At 45.6% G+C, this 19,095-nt stretch overlaps 1 protein-coding gene across 2 annotated transcripts in view; it reads left to right on the top strand.

The window, feature by feature from the left end:
- Positions 1 to 19,095, top strand: part of Slc44a3 (solute carrier family 44 member 3) — a 66,845-nt gene that overhangs the window by 14,966 nt on the left and 32,784 nt on the right. For both annotated transcript variants that reach the window (XM_038311323.1, XM_038311322.1), the window contains exons 6-10: positions 2,593 to 2,753; positions 4,045 to 4,134; positions 6,000 to 6,124; positions 6,861 to 7,047; positions 13,349 to 13,514. In XM_038311323.1, coding sequence (XP_038167251.1) covers positions 2,593 to 2,753; positions 4,045 to 4,134; positions 6,000 to 6,124; positions 6,861 to 7,047; positions 13,349 to 13,514 — 729 coding nt within the window. The remainder of the gene's footprint in view (positions 1 to 2,592; positions 2,754 to 4,044; positions 4,135 to 5,999; positions 6,125 to 6,860; positions 7,048 to 13,348; positions 13,515 to 19,095) is intronic.

The raw sequence follows: 19,095 nt of genomic DNA, 5'->3' as shown, positions 1-19,095 counted from the left end.
GGAGTTAGATACCCTTTCCCAAGGTAGTTAGTTAGTCTTTGTGGGGAGTGGATTAAGGGGGGTTCCTGGTAAACAGAAACCCCCTTTAGGCCTCCATTTACCCAATAACAATCCTTCTGTTTACCCCACCAAAGTCCTTCTGGATAGAGCATTGTCATTTGGAGAGCCTACTTTGGACCAAAATTAACAAGCAATTATGAATTTTTTTGTGTGTTTTGTTTTGCTTCATTTGGGTTTTTTGAGACAGGGTCCTGGAGCTTTCTGTGTACCATGCTGCGCTCTAATTCAGAGAGACTGCCTGCCTCTGCCTCCCCCGTTGCTGGGTCCTGGCTTGACTAGCAATCCTGAAGCTTTGCACCAGGGCTGATGATGAGAGGGTCTAAGTGAGCAGCACTCAAACGGCAAAGAGCCAGTCCAACAAATGACTCTTGACTTTCAATTGCCATTTTACAAAGGATTCTTGGACAAATACCTGATTGGATGGGGTTTTGGATGAGGAAAATGCCAGCTGATTCTGGAATCCTCTTGTAGAGCCAGAATATAAAGAAATGATGGAGGAAGGAGAAGAGAGGAGGAGAAGGTAGGCTGGTATAAGTGACTGTCACCTAAATAAGATACATACTTCTCTCTGTAGGAGGGAGGGCTTGAGTGCCCTCCCCTTGAGAGTGAGCAAGGCTTACTGTCTCCTTTCCAAAGACTAGAGGATGAGAGGAGAAAAAGAAAACCTCAATGAAGTCATCGAGGTCAATTCATAGCAACGTCGCTTTTTCAGTTAAGTTCCCTGAAGGAATTCTATGAAAAGGACAGGCGATCTTTCAGTGCCACCTTCCCCTAACCCAGACCTGTAGTCTAATTGGGAAAGAAGAGGAGGGAAATTCTACAAGTGGAGGGAAAGTTTGCACATCGCCCATTGGGAATCCTTCAGAGATGGCGGTCATGAGAAACAAGAAATTGTTACAGACCAAAGAGGATCATGCCACCCAGATGTGACCCGATGTCCTTCAGACAGAGAAAGGACACTGGTGGAATATGACAGAGTCCAAATAAAAGCTGTAGTTTCATAAGCTGCATACTGACATCTCTGAAAACAACGGTTGCCTGTGAAGAAATGCACTCGGTGACTAGAGAAGATTTGGTTCACTGCACCTTCTAGACTCGATCATATGAATGTTTTACCCCTCCAAAACTCCAATTTAAATTTAATTTTTCTCTCAAGTTTCCATTAAATCACTATGGGGTGACTCAGGGACTCTTTTTTATAGTAATGTGACCACACATCCATGTCGGACTTCAGTAGGAGTTGAGAAGCCATCTTCTTTCTTCTCCCTGTTTTCTCTCTATACGTTTCACAAAATGGCTGCTGCCTGGTTCTCACCCGTCTGTTAGATAATCCAGCACTTCTTAAACTGGGTATTTTATCCCACTGTTTGGAGTCCGTGGAGTGGTGGGAGACCCTGTGATGATATCTGTGGCTCGTGACATTTTAGAGAGGGGCCCAGAAGAGATTAGCTTTCATATGGACTGAAGGCGTCAGTCACTCAAGCTGAGCTTCACTTTCTGAAGAAGACCAAAGAAAGCTATTGCTGTCCTTAATGCAGCTTCTGCTTGACCCAGTCCACCCCCCTAATTATTCCTTAAAGAAATGTGATTCTTGGGGGGCGGGAGGGCTCAGGGAGTAAAACACTTGTTGCTCCAGCATGAGGACCTGAGTTCAAATCCCCAGCACCCACATAAAGGCAGGCCACGGGGGTGTGCGCATATGACCCTGAGCTGGGAGATAAAGGTCCTGCACTCACTGGCCAGCCAGTCAAGACAATTGGTGAGCTCCAGGTTCAGAGAAGAGACCCTGTTCAAAAAGAAGGTGGAGTGGGAGGAGACAACTAAGACCTACACAAACATTTATACACATGTGCACATGCACATGTATGTGTGAACATACACACAACCATCTACATACAGCACAGAGAGAGAGAGAGAGAGAGAGAGAGAGAGAGAGAGAGAGAGAGAGAGAGACAGAGAGAGAGAGAGATTTTATTCTTACACTGGAGTTGATAGTTTAAGGACCAAAACATGAGAATCCAAATGTTTCCATTTATTTTTTTAAAAAGGTGATATGTACTATCCTATGGGCTGTCATTTAGCCCCTAAAAAAACAAAATAAAGAGCAGTTTTCAGGAGTCTAGTGTTTCCCTTAATCATTTTCCTAACATGAGTACCAACTAATCACCATGGCGAGCAGGGTTGCCTATCTTTTTAAGGTCTACTTTACAAGCAGGATGCAAAACTTTATTATTTATATCACGAGTGTGTGTGTGTGTGTGTGTGTGTGTGTGTGTTTAAGCATGCATAACTGGGTGCATAATTGGGATGCTATCACACGTATGTGGAGGTCAGGGGACAGCATCCTGATTGAAATTGGGTCATCAGGCTTTAGAAGCAGGTGCCTTTACCTGCCGGTCCATCTCATTAGTTGTAAAATCATTTTTATAAATGCTGAGCTTTTGGTTTGGGGACATGGAAATTCTGAATAGAAATATTTTTAAAGATAAATGATTGATCTTTTTTTCCATTGGTTCTACCTTTTGTTTCCAGCAAGCCCTTTCCCCTGTTTAACCGGTGCATCCCTCAGACCCCTGAGTGCTATTCCTTATTTGCATCAGTCTTGATAAACGATGCTGATGCTCTCCATCGAATTCTAAGTGGAATAATGGCGGGAAGAGACACCATCCTCGGCCTGTGTGTCTTCATGTTCGGTAACTCCCCGTTCATCTTATTTAGTAACTGTATATGGAAGGCCGAATTTTCTAGCACTCCAGTACATTGTGTAAGGAGAACCAGCGTCTTCGACTTAAATAATGAGCTTATATTTGTTCGAAGGGTCAAGTGTGGACGGGGGTGGTAGGAAGGAAGAGTAGTTGGCTGTCAGCCGGGAAGCTGCCCTGCGTAGAACTGTGTTAATATATTGGCCTGGCTCCTGCCTTTTGTTAGCTGCATGAGAGATAGGCAAATACAACACGGCCACTTTCTGCATTGGCCATATAAAATACAAGCTTCAGGGGCACCAGACACACCAGTTCTGCTGGCCAGTGTGCCTTCCGCTTGTCAGTCTAGGAGATCAGAAGGAAGGAGTGTGTGTCCGTGATAGCATCAGATGCAGTGTCCGGGATGCCTGGCTCTGATGGAGCCCCGCCTGCTTTGAGCAAAGGCCTGCTCCCTTATTTGTTTGGGGAAGCAGCTGCCCACACCTGACCCTGTGGTTTCCATGCTGTGTTTTACCTTTGCTGAGGCTAAGAGCCAATTTCCTGTCTGAAGAGGTTAAGCCACGCTGTAGCGGACAAATGTCACAAATGCGTAGGTTGCTTCCTCAACCCTTTCCTGGAGCAGGCCTCCCACCTCCAAGCTGAAGAGACTTCTTGGTCAGTCATCAGTGTATTTCTGCCTGTTTAGAAAAGTTGCTTAGTAGCTGGGCAGGGGTGGTGCACGCCTTTAACCCCAGCTCTTAGAAGGCAGAGACAGGTGGATCTCTGTGAGTTCAAGGCCAGCCTGGTCTATAGAGTGAGTTCTGGGATAGCCAGGGCTACACAAAGAAACTCTATCTCGAAAAACCCAAATAAAAGGAAAAACAAAGTTAGAACTTTAAATAGTCCAGCATAAAAGACAAAAGACTGACATATGATAAAAAAAAATTTAAAATAGTTAATTTGGACTTGTAAGAAAAAAACTTTGTTTTCAGGTATTGGGGAACAACACATTTATTTATTTATTCATTACTTATTTATCTTTGTTTAAACTTGAGAAGAAAGCATTTTCAGTACCTACTTACCAAGGCTGACTTGTGTCACAGGCCCAGGAGGGGACCCTGGGTTTAGCTTGCCATGTTTGTATTTGGTAGGTTTCCCAAGCTACTTGGTTATTGGGTAAGCCTGTCAGTTCTCACTTTTCTGGGCTCGGCCATCACAATTTTATGTTTAGTGCCCTTCTCACCCCCTCCCTCTCCTGCCACCTTGCTGCCCCCAGCCTCACGTGCTATGCTTCCCTTTCCAGCCTTGTCTCTGGCCATGATGCTCACTTTCCGATTCATCTCCACGCTTCTGGTCCATATTATCATTTCGTTGGTTATTTTGGGATTGCTGTGTAAGTATTTTGACTCTTTTTGAGTAAATAGAATTTAAAGTTTGGAGGTTTTGTTTGTTTTGTTATGATTTTTAACTAACAAGAGTCTTAGATGGGGATACAATCTAGTCCCATCATTTTAATAAGAAGAAAAATATGGCCCAGGGAGGACAATCGGAGTTGCTTCTGCCTCCCAAGGAGTGTTAATACCAAATCTAGTTCTGAGACAAGCCTACCAGCTGAGTGACCCTGGAGCCCATAATAATGGGTTGAGGTCAGAGCTTAGTGCTTGAGTCTTGCACGTGGCCCTATATTCAATCCCCTGCACTGCAAATAAACAAACAACAAAACAAAAATATATTTTATTAGTATTTATATACATTGTAAGGAAGAATTCCAGCTGGCCATGTTGGTGCACACCGTTAGTCCTACCACTGGGGAGGCAGAGGCAGGTGAATGAATATCTGCGAGTTCGAGGACAGCCTAGTCCACAGAGTTCCATGGCATCCAGGGCTACCTGGAGAGACGCTGTCTCAATCTTTTGTTTCTTTCATTTCGAAGGATTTATTCTGTGCTACACTTACTCTCTGTGCCCATGAGAACCCATGGGTGTCAGACAAAGGTTCTGGTCCATCTGAAGAGCCAGGCTGAGAAGAAGCAGAGACCAGGGGACCGTTATTGGCCCTTCTTTTCCTTACAATGGGTTGTAACTGTCTCCAGGAGTTTGGAGGAAGAACATAGAGATCTATTTTCCAGCTGATATAGGGCATTTTCATTTTGAATGACTAATATGACAACAGTGTTTATCCCTTTGAATATTTCATTCTGCTCTCAGGCAGCCACACAGGGCCCTGGATTCCTGTGTCAGCCTTTCCAACTCTGTGATGAGACACCTGAGCAAATCACTTAAAGAGAGATTGGCTTGGGCTCACAGTTTTGGAGGTTTCAATCCACAGCCACTGGGTTCCCTTGTTCCGAGCCTATAGCAATATTCTCCTGGTGGAGGTGCGTGACAGCCTAAAGCTGATTATTACCTCATGGTCACTAAGTCATAGAGTTAGGGTCCCCTATGCCTCCCAAGAACACGTCTCAAATAATCCATTTCCTTCAAGTAGATCCTACCTAACGTTTCTTCTGGCTCCCAGTAATGTCAAGGCTAGATTCAGCCAGGGGTCTAGCCTTCAACACATGAGCTTCTGGGGGGGGGGGGCGCATTTCAGTTCTAAATCACAGCAAGTTCTGGCCACTGTGACTAGAGAAGGCTATATCATCCATCTCCCTGTTTATGATCAGTAGACAACTCTGACCTCCCTAGAGTTACAATTGTGATGGTTTAAGGTCCTGCTTTCATCTAGATGTAGAGTGTTTATAGTGTCAGTGTATCTTCACAGTGGAACTCTGATAACATGATTTCCATGGGCTGTGTCAATGGCACACTTTTGTGGGCAAGGAGCCAACATCCAGTCCCCCGCATCCAGGAGCTTTCACCAGCAGACCCTGTGTGAATACTATAGACTTTAGACTCTAGTGCTCTTCCTCTCACGGCTCTGTTTGGTACCATGCCTTCCTGATTATGCTCAGACTCATCCTGCCGAGTAGGTCCCTGTGTCTGCTAAAGACCAGTAGCTACCTGGAATTAACAGGTCCTCTGCAGGCTAACCTGGCTTTGCCCGGATCACCCAGAGAGAAGGGATGGGTTCCAAAGCATCTGGGGAATTAGGACCTACTGTATGGACAGGATCACTGGGTCAGAAATGGCTGGATTTGGTGTGGGCATCACTCGTGTGTGTGTGTGTGTGTGTGTGTGTGTGTGTGTGTGTGTGTGTGTGTAGAAGAGTGGGTAATCTCAGTACACATGCCAAGCCTGTGCCCACTTTGTTTTACAGTTGTCTGCGGCGTCTTATGGTGGTTGTACTACGACTACACCAACGACCTCAGCACAGAATTGGACACAGAAAGGGAGAATATGAAGTGCATGCTGGCCTTTGCCATCATTACGACAGTCGTGACGGTAAGACAAGCCCTTCCAAAAGCTAATTGAGTAACCGCCATCAGCTCTGAATCCAGGTTACTGAATTCCAGCCAAAAACAACTCAGATATTCCAGAAGACTTACTACTCCAGAGGTCACAGGATGCGACCTAAGGGAAAACGGTTTACGGAGAGTGTTGAGGTCAAGGAACTTGTGGTGGATGAAGAGATAGGGGTTAGAGGTGGGAGACAGGCAATGACAAAGACAAACCAAGAAGCTTGTCAGGAAGAGAATAGTACAGAAGGCTGGATGAGGCAGGGGTGAAGGGCGGTGGTTTCCTTAAGCTAGGAGACTTACGACTATTTCTGTCTAGAGAGGGGAGACCCAGTCAAGATGGCATAGCAAGTAACACTCCTTTTATGTCACATTCATATTCTCTTGCTTATTTGCATCCCATCTCAGTGTGTGGCATGGAGGAAGGAAAAACAGAAGATTCTCCCCCTGACCTTTAAAGATCCTATTCTCACCTTCGAACTCAGACTGTCTCCTTTAGGAAGGGGTTAGGCCTTGTTCGCTGTTATGACCGCAGGATCTCACACAGGGGCCAGTACAGAGCAGAAGTTCAGTTAGTGATTGGGACTTTATCTATCCAGTTATAACAGAAGTAATGGATATCTTCAAAGAGAGCTGCTCGGTGCCAGCTCAACAGTTTGCTCTCAGCCCCACCCAGTGCCTCTCTGCCCTGCAGTGGTTCCCTCTGACCTCTTCCTCTGCAGGTGGTTCTCCTCGTCTTGATTTTCACCCTCAGAAAGAGAATGAAATCGACAGTCGAGCTTCTCCGCGTCACAAATCAAGCCATCAGCAGCTGTCCGTCCCTGCTGTTCCAGCCACTGTGGACGTTTGCTGCCCTGGTCTTCTTCTGGGTCCTCTGGGTGGCTGTGCTGCTGAGCCTGGGGACTGCTGGTAGGTGTCACCATTTTAGAACTGTCAGCCCGTCCCTGTGAGCGCCAAATCTCTTGTGCGACCAGGGGTGTCTGGGGATGACAGTGGTGGAGCCAGCAGCTCTGTCGTGTCTCTTTTAGGCTGGCTTTGGAGAGGCTGGGTTTCATGGGCTAGTAATGTCAGTCAGGGTTGGAAACTTAGGTGAAACTAATATGAACCAAAGCTCATAGGAAGGCTACTGTTAGATGCCTTCAGGTTTACGGCTGGAGACTATAGCTCAGTGAGCAGAGCGCTTCCCTAGCAGGCACGAAACCCTGGGTTTCATCCCAGCACCTCACAAACTGAGCGAAATGGCACTTGCTTGTAAAAAGAAGCATTCCGGAAGTAGAGGCAGGAAAATCAGAAGTTCAAGGTCATCCTTGGCTACCTAACAAGTATGAACCAGCCTTGGCTGTAGGAAACCCCCTCCCCCATCTGAAAGCAAACAAATGATGAAAAGTCTTCAGGTTTAAGTCTTTTCCAAGGTAATTTGCCAGCTCCTAGCAAATCAATATATCACAGATGACCCTCCCACATCACTGTCTCTTGGCTCAGGGAGCTAGCTGAATGGGTAGCTGTCTGGGGACATGAAAGACAACGACATTTTCCTCTTGTTTTCACTGATTGTCCTGTAACCAGAGCAGAGGCAGAAGCTAGGTTGGGGGTCAGAAGGCCACAGAATCAGTAAGACCCATGAGCCATTTTTCTAGAAAAGTTCCAAGAAGGGGGCTGGAGAGATGGCTCAGAGGTTAAGAGCATTGCCTGCTCTTCCAAAGGTCCTGAGTTCAATTCCCAGCAACCATATAGTGGCTTACAACCATCTGTAATGAGGTCTGGTGCCCTCTTCTGGCTTGCAGGCATACATGTAGACAAGACTATATACAGAACATTGTATACATAATAAATAAATAAATATTTTTTTAAAAAAAAAAAGAAAGAAAAGCTCCAAGAAAATACACAGAACAATCTAGAGAACTGAGTCTTTTCGAGTTGTGTCTGCTCTCTTTGGGGGAATTGTCCTAGCTGGCTGGTCTGTCTTCCTTACAAATCTGCCATTTACAATATCAGTGTACCAATATAGCCTCTCAAAATGCTTTGAAAGTTGCCAGGAACGTCAAGGCTACAGCTAGGTGTAATAATGAATTCTACCCAGGTTACTCTAGTGCATTGCAGAGGGATCTAGAAAGTTGCCTCAAACATCTAATAGAATAAATAAACATTTATTTATATAAATGTTTATTTATAATATTAATAAACATTTATTTATATAAATGTTTATTTATAATATTAATAAACATTTAATAGAGTGTGTTTAATACTGAAGCTGTACCGCTGCTCTTTCAGAGGACCCAGGTTCGATTCCTAGCACCCAGATGGCAACTTACAACCATTTGTAATTCCAGTTCCAGGGGATATGACACCTTCTTTGGGCCTCCATAGGCACCAGTGCTCAGACATAAATGCAGGCAAGAACTCATACATATAAAATTAAAACTAAAAATTAAGAATATGTCCTTTGAAGAATATCCAGTGATCTCTTATCTCCATCCACTTATTCAACATTTACTGTGAGCTACAAATCCTGAGCCAAGCAGTGGTGGCACACTCCTTTAATCCCAGCACTTGGGAGGCACGACATGTAAATTTTTGAGTCTACATGGTAGGTTCCGGGACATCCAGGATTAGACAGAGAGAAAACTTGTCTTGAAAAATGAAAAAAAAAATACCTATTATAACATGCGGACAATGCAGTTTTCAGAAGTTCACAAATTAAGTAAAGTAAGCAAATGACCATAATAACTGGTAAGAGATATGTAATCACATCAGAGGACAGGAACAGCAAATGCCTGAGGAGACAGGAGCTCAATGTTTAATTTGGCTTTAGGATTAAAGTTAGGGTTAGGGTTGAGTAAAAGATTCGTGAACAAGGACTTGGCAGTGGTGTAGACAGGACCACAAGGCTAATTTAGGGAAGGAAGGATGTCCCAAGTATAGGACGGTAAAGAAGAGGGTTCTGGGGTACAGGAAGGAAGCACATTCAGCTAGAATTGTGTCATTAAGAGAGCAGACTGAAGTCAGAGAAGGAATGGGGTCAGATCCTGGGGGTGTGAGATGGGACATTTGGAGGACAGAAACATGACCCCGTGTTCATCTTAGTGCAGGAAGGGGAGAGACAGTGGGCGCATGCCTACCCGGTCTTTGCAGTGCAGAGCCACACACTGGGTTCCGCAACTCCTCCAGAGTGAGCAATATCTGCCCATGTACTCGATGAAAGGGGGAGAGGCGGAAGAGTCGGCCACGGCTTTGGGTGTTTTGTGTCTTCTCTAACTTGAGCAGCTGGAAGAAGAGATGGGCATTAACCAAGATAGGGCGGAAAGCTGAGAAGGGCATTTCCTGAGTAGAAATTAATTTGGAGCGTTATATTTTAGCAGCTCGGTGTATATTTCTAATAAGCAACGAGTCTGAAGTTCAGAAGGAACATATAAACAGTATTTGGGAGTAGATAAAGGATTGTGCTTTGGAACATTTCAATGTGAAGATGCCCTAGAAGGCTGAGGGTTAGCTCAGTCGTAGAACACTTGCCTAGATTAGCTCTGGAAAATAACTAAGTGGGCTCTAGAGATGAGGGAGGGGAGCAAAGGGGGCTGACAGTGAAGACTGGGGGTCGGTGACAGGAGTGGCATTCTGGGAAAGGATTTCCAGGGCACGGGAGTGGTTCCACGTCTAAGCTAAGGACAATGAACTCGGAGGTCAGGCTGTTGTGATTGTAGATAAGGGCAGGGGAGAGGGCCGCAACTGGAGACTCTTGGCAGAAAAGTCGGAGGAACGGAGGAACGGAATTGGAAGGATCTAGTGCTGTTGGCTGATCTGGAGGGATTTGACTGTGAAACAGAGCCGAGGAAGCGGTCCAGAATAGATTGTGTTGAGTGGAGAAGAGCTAAGAATGGCTCAGGAAAGGGAGTATTTTGATGGAGAAGAACAGACTTGTGAGGACACATTCTCAAATGTGTGGGATCTAATGACAGGGTTGGCCTCAGACTCGGGGGCAGCTTTACCCTCTCAAGAGCCAAGGTGAAATTCTGGTCACATTGATAAGTATGGGAGGGGGCAGGCACGCAGAGAGGTCTTCCGATTGCCTCATTTTTCTTAGAGCAACAGGAAGGGAAGCTCTTGGCTCTGTGGTTGGCGGAGAGATTATAAAGCAGTTGTCTAGAAGACGCGATGAACAATCCAGCACGGTCACCTGTAAGTCCCTCGGAGTCTCAGAGGCGGTGTCTTCTGGTTGCCTTGTGCAGCTTCCATTTTTCCTCCTGATAGCCAATATCCATCAAAATGCCAGTGTGCCGTAGATGTTCTTCTGTAAGGGTTGATTTCAGCCTTGGAATCATATTACCTTTAAGTCATGTGTAGTTAACCATGTGTCACACGTTTTTCTTAGCACCGTATCCATTTATTACATTTGCCAGTGGTGGCTACTTGTGTCTCATTTAGAGTCAGGATTAGATGGAGTTACAGGAGTGTGAGAAGTAGCCATTACCATCCTCAGATAAGAACCTTTTAGAAGGTTCCATGGTTTGCTTGCAGTTGGTCACCCACTCTAGGGGATCTTGCCTGCACCAACAAGGCCCATCCAGCAGAGGGCAGTCCTGCATGCATAAGCAGGCTTGCCCCACCCTCAGGCTCTGGAACACTGTGAAGGTCCTTCTGCTCCCAGGCTTTCGCCTTCCAGCCACAATGCCTGATCCTTTAAGAGCCATGCTTAAAGCAGTGGTCCTCTTACCGTGATTTCCTCCCGGGTGGCATTTGGCATCATATGAAGGAGGTATTTTGAATCATCATAAATGTGGGGTCGAGGCAAAGCATGATCCTAAACGCCCACAAATGGATCAAGCAATCACTATACTCTACACGGAAATATCTGCTCCAAAATGCCAACAAGTGCACTGAGAAGCTATATAATCCTCTCTCAGTGAACAGCTGTAAACAGCTCAATAAAGCCGATACTGAGGAACAAATAAAAGGCGGCTTCGGAGATAGGGAGATGGCTCCGTGGGTAAAAGCACTTGATGTACAAGCCTTACAGCCTGCATCTGGATCCCCAAAATCTACATAAAAGCCGGACATGGTAGTACAAATCTCTATAATCCCAACATGCATAGGAAAAAGGAGGAAACAGACGAAGCTCCTCAAGTTTGTGAGCCAGCTAACCTGGTTTATGCAGCAGTAGAGATCGTATCAAACAAGATGAAAAGGCAAGGACCAAAACCTGAAGGTTGTCCTCTGACTGCCACCTGCATGGCGTGGCATGTGTCCCCCCCCCCCCCATATACACATGAGCACTTCCAATTGCCTGCACACAAGGCACATGGGTTGAGTAGGGGAGATTCAGCACTTCAACCCATAGAAATCTGTCAAAAATAGCCTATGGGTTTTGCTTCTTTGGAGGATGTCAAGTCTTTGAGAACCAAGTGGATCTTGATTTATCACTTCAGAGGCTCCACATGCTGACTATTGTCACCAGCGTGACAAGCTAAAATATGTTCAGCAGTGGCCAAGAGGGCAGATTGACCTCTCAACATCCATATTGGCCTCTGTCTGTGTGAGAAAAGAGATGCCACCAACACTGTTTGTAAATATTCTCCACCTCTGAAACATAATTGTAACATGCATTCTAATTGTTTACTTAATAAGAGGAACCCAGAGTCAGATATAGGGGTTAATGCTAAAGATCAGAGAAGCAGAGCGGCCAGCCACTAGAGTTCTTACCTAGACCAATGCTCAGACCAAAAGGGTGGTCCTGTCCTCAGACGTGTCCTGTGCATCCTCAGACTGCTCTGAGCTCCTGTCTCTTCCCGCCTTATATTCCTCTCTCCACCCAGCCATATCACTCCTGTCCCCACCTCCCTAGTGCTTGGATTAAAGGCGTGAGATCCCGAGTGCTGGGATCATCTATGTGTGAGCTCTGTTTCTTCTAGATTGGACAATTTCGTGTAGCCAAGGATGGTATTGAACTAACAGAGATCCCTCTGCCTCTGTCTTCTGAGTCCTAAGATTAAAGGTGTGTGCCCCGACTGCCTGGCCTCTAGTGGCTTAGTTCTGCACTCTGATCTTCAGGCAAGCTTTATTTGTTAAAACACAAACAAAATATCACCAGACATAATTTGCTGTCGGGACTCATGGTCTTGCAAAAGGAACGGCCTGCTTGTTCTCAGGCCCCGTGTACTTCACATGGTTCAGAGTGTTCTTCTCAAAGCCTGCTGGCCTGATTTATCTAAAGGGCGTTGTCATCATGAGGGGCCATTTGCTTGCGCTTGGGAATGTTTTTCTGAATCACAGCAGCTTTGGTAGAACACAGGCAGATTTCTGAATATATGCGTCACCTGAAATACATCTCCTTCCAAGCCAAAACGGGTTCGGCATTCAGTAGACCAATGTCGCCGTCTGTCTGTAAAGCGAGCTACCCGACTACCTCCCATGATGGGAATGTTGTTCGGCAGAACTTAGACAGGACGGAAGGAGAATCAGCCTTCATTGGTGGAATCCGTTTTTGCTTAACACATGATTATCTTCATCCTTTCTCTTTGTGCATGAACTCTACTGTGAATTCTAAAGGCGAATGAATGGGTGAACTGAACGTCCATGTGTAGCTGTGGCAAGAAATATAACACATGTTCAAATCATAGGCAGGTTGTAGATGTCACCAAAGCTCAAAGTGCCTGCGCTCTTCCTTACAGTAGTTTACTGTATATAGTTTACTATAGAGCTCGTGAGAGAACATATAGAAATCAAGCACAGCTGATTCCCCAGTAGCTACAAAGCTAATCCAAAGGATTCTTCAGGTTGGAAGAGAAAGAAGAGTAGAGCACACAGCAGTGGAACATTATTAATACACCCTTACTGACCTTAATTTAATGCAGTATTGTGCTCCTGAAATACAAGATAACGATACTATGGTAACAATAAAGATGACGATAATTGTTGTCATCCACGGAGGGATACTTCTGTGGCCCAGGCTTTATTTCAGAAGCCAGCCAGATTGTATCACGCCATGCTCAGACCACCTACTACGTCAGCTGCCTTTCCCTACAGTCACTGCCAATACTGCTGTTTGTATTCTTCAGATTCTCAAATCTTAGTGTTTGCTGTATGAATGTAAATTCTGCGTTGACATCTGCGTTTTGCACAGTGTCAAAGACCAAGCATGAAGAAAGGTGGCCTGTTGAACCATCTTCCAAGGTGAGGGAAATATTGGTGTGAAGCATGTTTGTATTTTCAATTGTAGGCACTGCCCAGGTGCTGGAAGGTGGCCAAGTGGAATACAAGCCTCTTTCGGGCATTCGGTTTATGTGGTGGTACCATTTAATTGGCCTCATCTGGACTAGCGAGTTCATCCTTGCATGCCAGCGGATGACCGTAGCAGGAGCAGTGACTGCTTGCTACTTCAACAGGTGGGTCCAGCCCTGAACCCTGGGATGTGTCTGTGTGCTCTGGGCTGTCTACACCTCTCTGAAGATATTTGGGAGTTTTCACTCAGCTCTTGAATAGAGAGCAACAAGAATTAGAAAAGCAAACCAAACAAAAAGATGGGTCTAAAATTTGGCCTGAAAGCTCATTTATGGGCCAGAAGAAGCAGTCAGCGTTAAATCTCACGTATTTCCAGGCTCTTTTGCTTAAACTAGAAATGTGGAAAGAAAGAAACATCGAAGTCATCTTATTGCCTAGAATTAACAAATACCTAAAAGAAAGGGTTATAGTCTCCTGTGAATGCCCATTCTTAGCTGACTTAAGACATTAAACATAATAGATCTATTTTAAACATACTCCAGTAGTATAAAAATATAACTATTTTTATCTCTGTGAATTCAGAAGAATATTTACTTGGAAAATAATTTTACACCCTACAAGAACTGTAAACTATAGCTCGTTTCCTGAGAGCTAGGTACCAGTGAATTAATTACTTACTTCTGTATCAACAGCCCATTTCCTTATGAAAATAACTGAGCACTTCTATTCCTCCTCACTCCCACCCCACCCCCACTCCCATATACCTGAGCTCTTTGCGTCTCTTGTGTGTAACTCTCCAGGGATTGTAGCCAGAAGAGCAGGCTCAGGACAATGACAGGGTTGGAGCTGGGAGAGGAAGTTTACTCCTGGCAGAGCTGACCCTCCTCTAGTCTCCCGGACCAAATGAGTAGATAAACATGACCTTTCTGGGGTAAGAAAGCCAAGCAGCCATGATTCATGCCACTGAACAGTTGCCTCTGGACAACAAAGAGCACTGTGGGCTTTTAATACAGTGGTACCCTTTGGGAACCTCATCATTAGGGACTCGGGAGGACTCACAAAGGGGCCACTGCCCTTGGTTGTCACTGAGAGCTTTCCAGCAGCTGGAGGTGGGAGTTGCTTGGTCTCCAGCAGGGAACACATATCTGTCCAGCCAAATTGGCCAGCAGGTAACATGTTATCTTAGCATAACCAGACCTAAGCATTTTCAGCAAAGGCTCGGATGTGGCGGGTCGGTGGCTCACGACATTCATCTCAGCCCTCCATTCTGTCCACACTCATTACTAAAAAAATTACACAAACTTTGAGAAAGAGACAAACAATGACAGCCAATGAGAACTATCAGCCTTGAAACGTGTGCCTTTGGATGCTAATGTCAAAAAATAAAATTCAGCCGGATGATGAACGCTGAAGACAGGATCTGCTACAGTGGGAAAAGCTAGAAAGGTCAGCTTGTGAGTTTTAGCTGTGTGCAGACACGCAACGAAGATCTGGCTGGACACAGAAGCCAGAGGCAGGAATTCAAGTATAAAATGTGCTGCTAGGCCGGCCAGATGGCTCATCAGGTGAAAGTCCTTGCCATGAAAGCCTGCTGACCTCAGTTTGATCCCCAGATCCCACGCTAAGAAGAGACACCTGACTTCCAGGTGCTTCCCGCCACCTTTCACCAAGGCATTCCCATGCCCTCATGTTTACACACACACACACACACACACACACACACACACACACACAGCATTTACATAGACATACAATAATAAATACAAATTTAAAAACAAATAAATATAAAATAATATGTGCTTTCAAAGATGCTAAGTCATCAACCTCTCCATCTTTCCTCCGTATAAAGAGTGGAAGCCTTTGTTGCCCATGACTATAACCCAGAGAGGGTTTGTTCATGGGGTATTGGGCACAGCTGAGGCTGGGGCAATGCCATGCGCTGAAGCAGGGAGAACAAGAGGAAGACTAAGCACTGATTGGTGAGGACCCCGTCACCATCCCACCCCATGTCCCATAGCTCAGTTCCCAGGATGCTGGCAGTCAGGCTGGTCCTCTAAAGAGAGGCAAGGCTGGAGAAGGTATCTCATCCAAGTCAGGTGCCACATGATCCCTGAGTGAGATTCCCTTCCAGACTCCCACGCCAGCAATGACGCTCCAGCTCCACAGGCAACAAGCAGTCTCTCTCGCACAGAGCATCCAAGTGTGTCTGAACTGTTCATCACTGCGTCCGAAGAAAGTGAGAGATTAGAGACCAAACAAAAGGAGCTGAGGGCAACAGACACAAAGCCAGCTGCAGAGGAAGCTGGTGACAGGGAAGGGGGGCACCTATAATCCTGTCCCAGAGAACAAAGAAATTCTGAACTCATTGTCTAAGCCTTCGCGCAGCAGAATGGGTATTGAGAGAATGAGAAAGACCCTTTAATAATCAACTGTTTCAAAAGTAGAAATTTTCCAATTGAATGCTTAAACCGTGATGCTGAAGAACATTTCTAGAAAGTTGAACAAAAAGACAAACGGGAAGACAGGAGGAAGGATAAAATGTCAGAGCTATTTAGGAAACCCATCATCTGATTGATACAGTTTTAGAAAGAGCAAACAAAAAAAATTTTTGAGGCATGGTCTCATGTAGCCCAAGCATCCAATTTGCTGTGCTGCTGAGGGTTGCCATAATCTCTGGATCCTCTTGCCTCCTCCCCCAAAGGGTTGAGATTTTCAGGCATACACTACCACTCAGTAGTGTGTGTATGGTACCACACTGACTGGTAGTGTGTGCCAGGTGTGGCCGTGTACTCCTATAATCCCAGCATTCAGGACGCAGAGGCAGGCAAATCTCTGAGTTCAAGGCCAGCCTGGTCTACAGAGTGAACTCCAGGACAGCCAGGGCTACACAGAGAAACCCTGACTAGATAAAAAAACAACAAAAATTAAAGAATGACATTTTCAAAGAAACTTCATGACAGCTGAGGAAAGTTAGAAGTCTCCAGAAGCTTCTCAAATGTAAAAAAAAAAAAAAAGACCCAACCGAGCTTGAGCATCAGAACAAATCTGACATTCTGACATTCAGCAACTCTGAACTCAGGAAAAAGCGGGGCAGAACTGTCCAAATGTGAGGGCTCCCAGGTCCCTGGCCGAGAGTTCTGTACCCATTCCCTTCATCGATTGATCAAAGGTCAGAAAATCCCCCAAGATTTCCGGGGCACGTCCTTGCTAGGAAGGACATTTCCACTGAATGCCATGAGTCAGCTAGGGAGGATAAGGAGTTTCAGGACGTGAGCAGCCTGTGGAAAGAAGAGGGGGCAGCTCCCGGGAAGGAAGCTGTGTTGCAAGTGTTAAAACAAGACATCGAGTCTAAGGCTAAGTAGGAGAACAGTGTCCGGCAAGAGAATGGAGAGAGGAACGGATGATCTTGAACACATGGAGATTTACGCTTCTGCTCAGTGTTGAGAGAAGCCCAAGAGAAACAGAGCAAATAAAAAATTGTGGTATAAGTACATTCGCCTGGAAACCCCTAGAGCATAGAGGAGAAATAGTTGGACAGGGCTACTTGGATCAGTTGAGAATATTCTTCACAGTACATTTATTTTATTTGTGTACTGATGATATGACGCTAAACATTAACTGAAAAGTTAGTGTGATTGAGAAAGATTGGGAAGATGAGGGTCTAGATCGGGGAGGGGAAGATGAACAGGAAGAAACAACCTGAATCTGCATGGGTCGTTGGTAGGCAACACCCAAAGCGGAGAAATTAAGAGGGGCTTGATGGTAACACACTGCCTCGATACCAGAGAAGAAAATGGATAGCATGACACGGGGAAAAACAAGTCATAAGAACCTACAGTTTTAAAGCCTGGAAGAATGTCTCAGAAGAAACAACCAAACTAGCAGCATCTCTAGAGAGGGAGAATTTAGGGTAGGTAAAGCCAACTGCTGTTCCCTTAGGCCTCCCAGCACTAATACATGAGGGACCCAAAGGAACAGCTCAGTGCTTACAAGCATTTGCTGCTCCTGCAGAGGACCCAAACTTTGTGCTTTAGTTTCCCAAACTCACATCGAGAAGCTCGCAACAACCTGCTATCCCAACTCCGGGGAGCCCCAGCCCCTTTTTTGTTCTCCAGGAGGCAACTACATGCATGTGGCAGGCATATGTAGACATGTACATGAATTAAAAATTAAAAATAAATTAAAATAATGATTTGTTCTTAGTACTACAGTTACTTAATTATTAAAGTCTCTTCATGGCCAGGCGGTGGTGGTGCACGCCTTTAATCCCTGCAGTTGGGAGGCAGAGGCAGGCAGATCTCTGTGAGTTTGAGGCCAGCCTGGTCTATAAGAGCTAGTTCCAGGACAGGCTCTAAAAAGCTACAGAGAAGCCCTGTCTCAAAAAACCAGAGAGAGAGAGAAAGAGAGAGAGAGAGAGAGAGAGAGAGAGAGAGAGAGAGAGAGAGAGAGAGAGAGAGAGAGAGAGAGCCTTCTCAGCCGGACATGGTGGTATACTCAGAAAGCAGAGGCAGGAGGATTACCACATCTGAGGCTAGCCTGGTTTACACAAGTTCTAGGCCAACATGGACTACATAGAGAAAGCCTGATTCAAAACAGAAAGAATGGACTTTGCTTTGGACTGCCTGCTTCACCGTGAAATTGTCAGGTTTTCCTCATCTACAGTTTACAATTCTTCCAGGCCTTATCTTGACTGACGTACTCGCTCCCATTGACTGTTGTCATTTTTTAAGCTTCTAGAAGCCTGAAGAGTTTATAAAGAGACCACTATGTACCAACCTTAAAGCTCACCTTTAAAGACCATTTTGTAGAGCTGTGGAAATGGCTCAGCAGTTAAGAGCACTTGTAACGTTTACAGATGACCCAGGTTCGGGTCCCAGCACCCACACAGCAGTTTGCAATTGTGACCCCAGTTCCAGGGGATCCTATGAGCTCTTCTGGCCTCTGAGCATTCATGTGGTACACATACAGACATGCAGGCAAACACTCATACATAAAATAAAAATAAATATATCTTTAAGATGCAAACAAACATTCACTTGAAGAGGGCATCTACAGAAACTCTCTTTGGGAAGCCAAGGACACGTGCCTGGGATCTCAGCTGGGGAGGGTCAGGAATTTAAAGGTCACCCTTAGAAAAGAATGAGCTTGAAGCTACATAGTTTGAGGCTAACCTGAGCACAGGAGACCCTGTCTCGGCAAAGGCAGTGGGTGGGGGTGCTGGGGAGCGAGGGAGATGGCTCAGCTGATAAAGTGCTTGCCAGGCCAGCACAAGGACCTGAGTTGGAGCCCCAGAACTCACATAAAAAAGCCAGACATGGTATGCCACATTTGTTTTTAATTTTCATGTTGTTTACATCTGTGTGTGTGGGGGGGGGTGCGTGTGCACACGTGAGTGTAAAGGCCAGTTGACAATTGCTGTAGTTTTCTCCTTTCACTGTGGTTCCAAGGGTGGAACGCAGGTCATCAGGCTTGGCTGTAAGCACCTTTGCCCACTGACCTTCTCTCTAGTCCTGTGGTGTAGACTAGTAACCCCAGTGCTAGGGAGGTACAGATAGGCAGATTCTTCCTTGGCTTGCTGGTCAACCAGCCAAGCCACTGATCACCCTGAGTCAGAAAACAAGGTTTGGATGACACCTAAGAAACAATGTCCCACCCCTGTCACCTCAGGTTGACCTCTGGATTCCACACATAGGAACACACACACACACACGCACGCACACACACACACACGCACACACATGCTCA

The sequence above is a fragment of the Arvicola amphibius genome, chromosome 14 (assembly GCF_903992535.2).
Source record: "Arvicola amphibius chromosome 14, mArvAmp1.2, whole genome shotgun sequence".
Taxonomy (NCBI): Eukaryota; Metazoa; Chordata; class Mammalia; order Rodentia; family Cricetidae; genus Arvicola; species Arvicola amphibius.
This window is presented reverse-complemented; position numbering and strand designations above follow the sequence as displayed.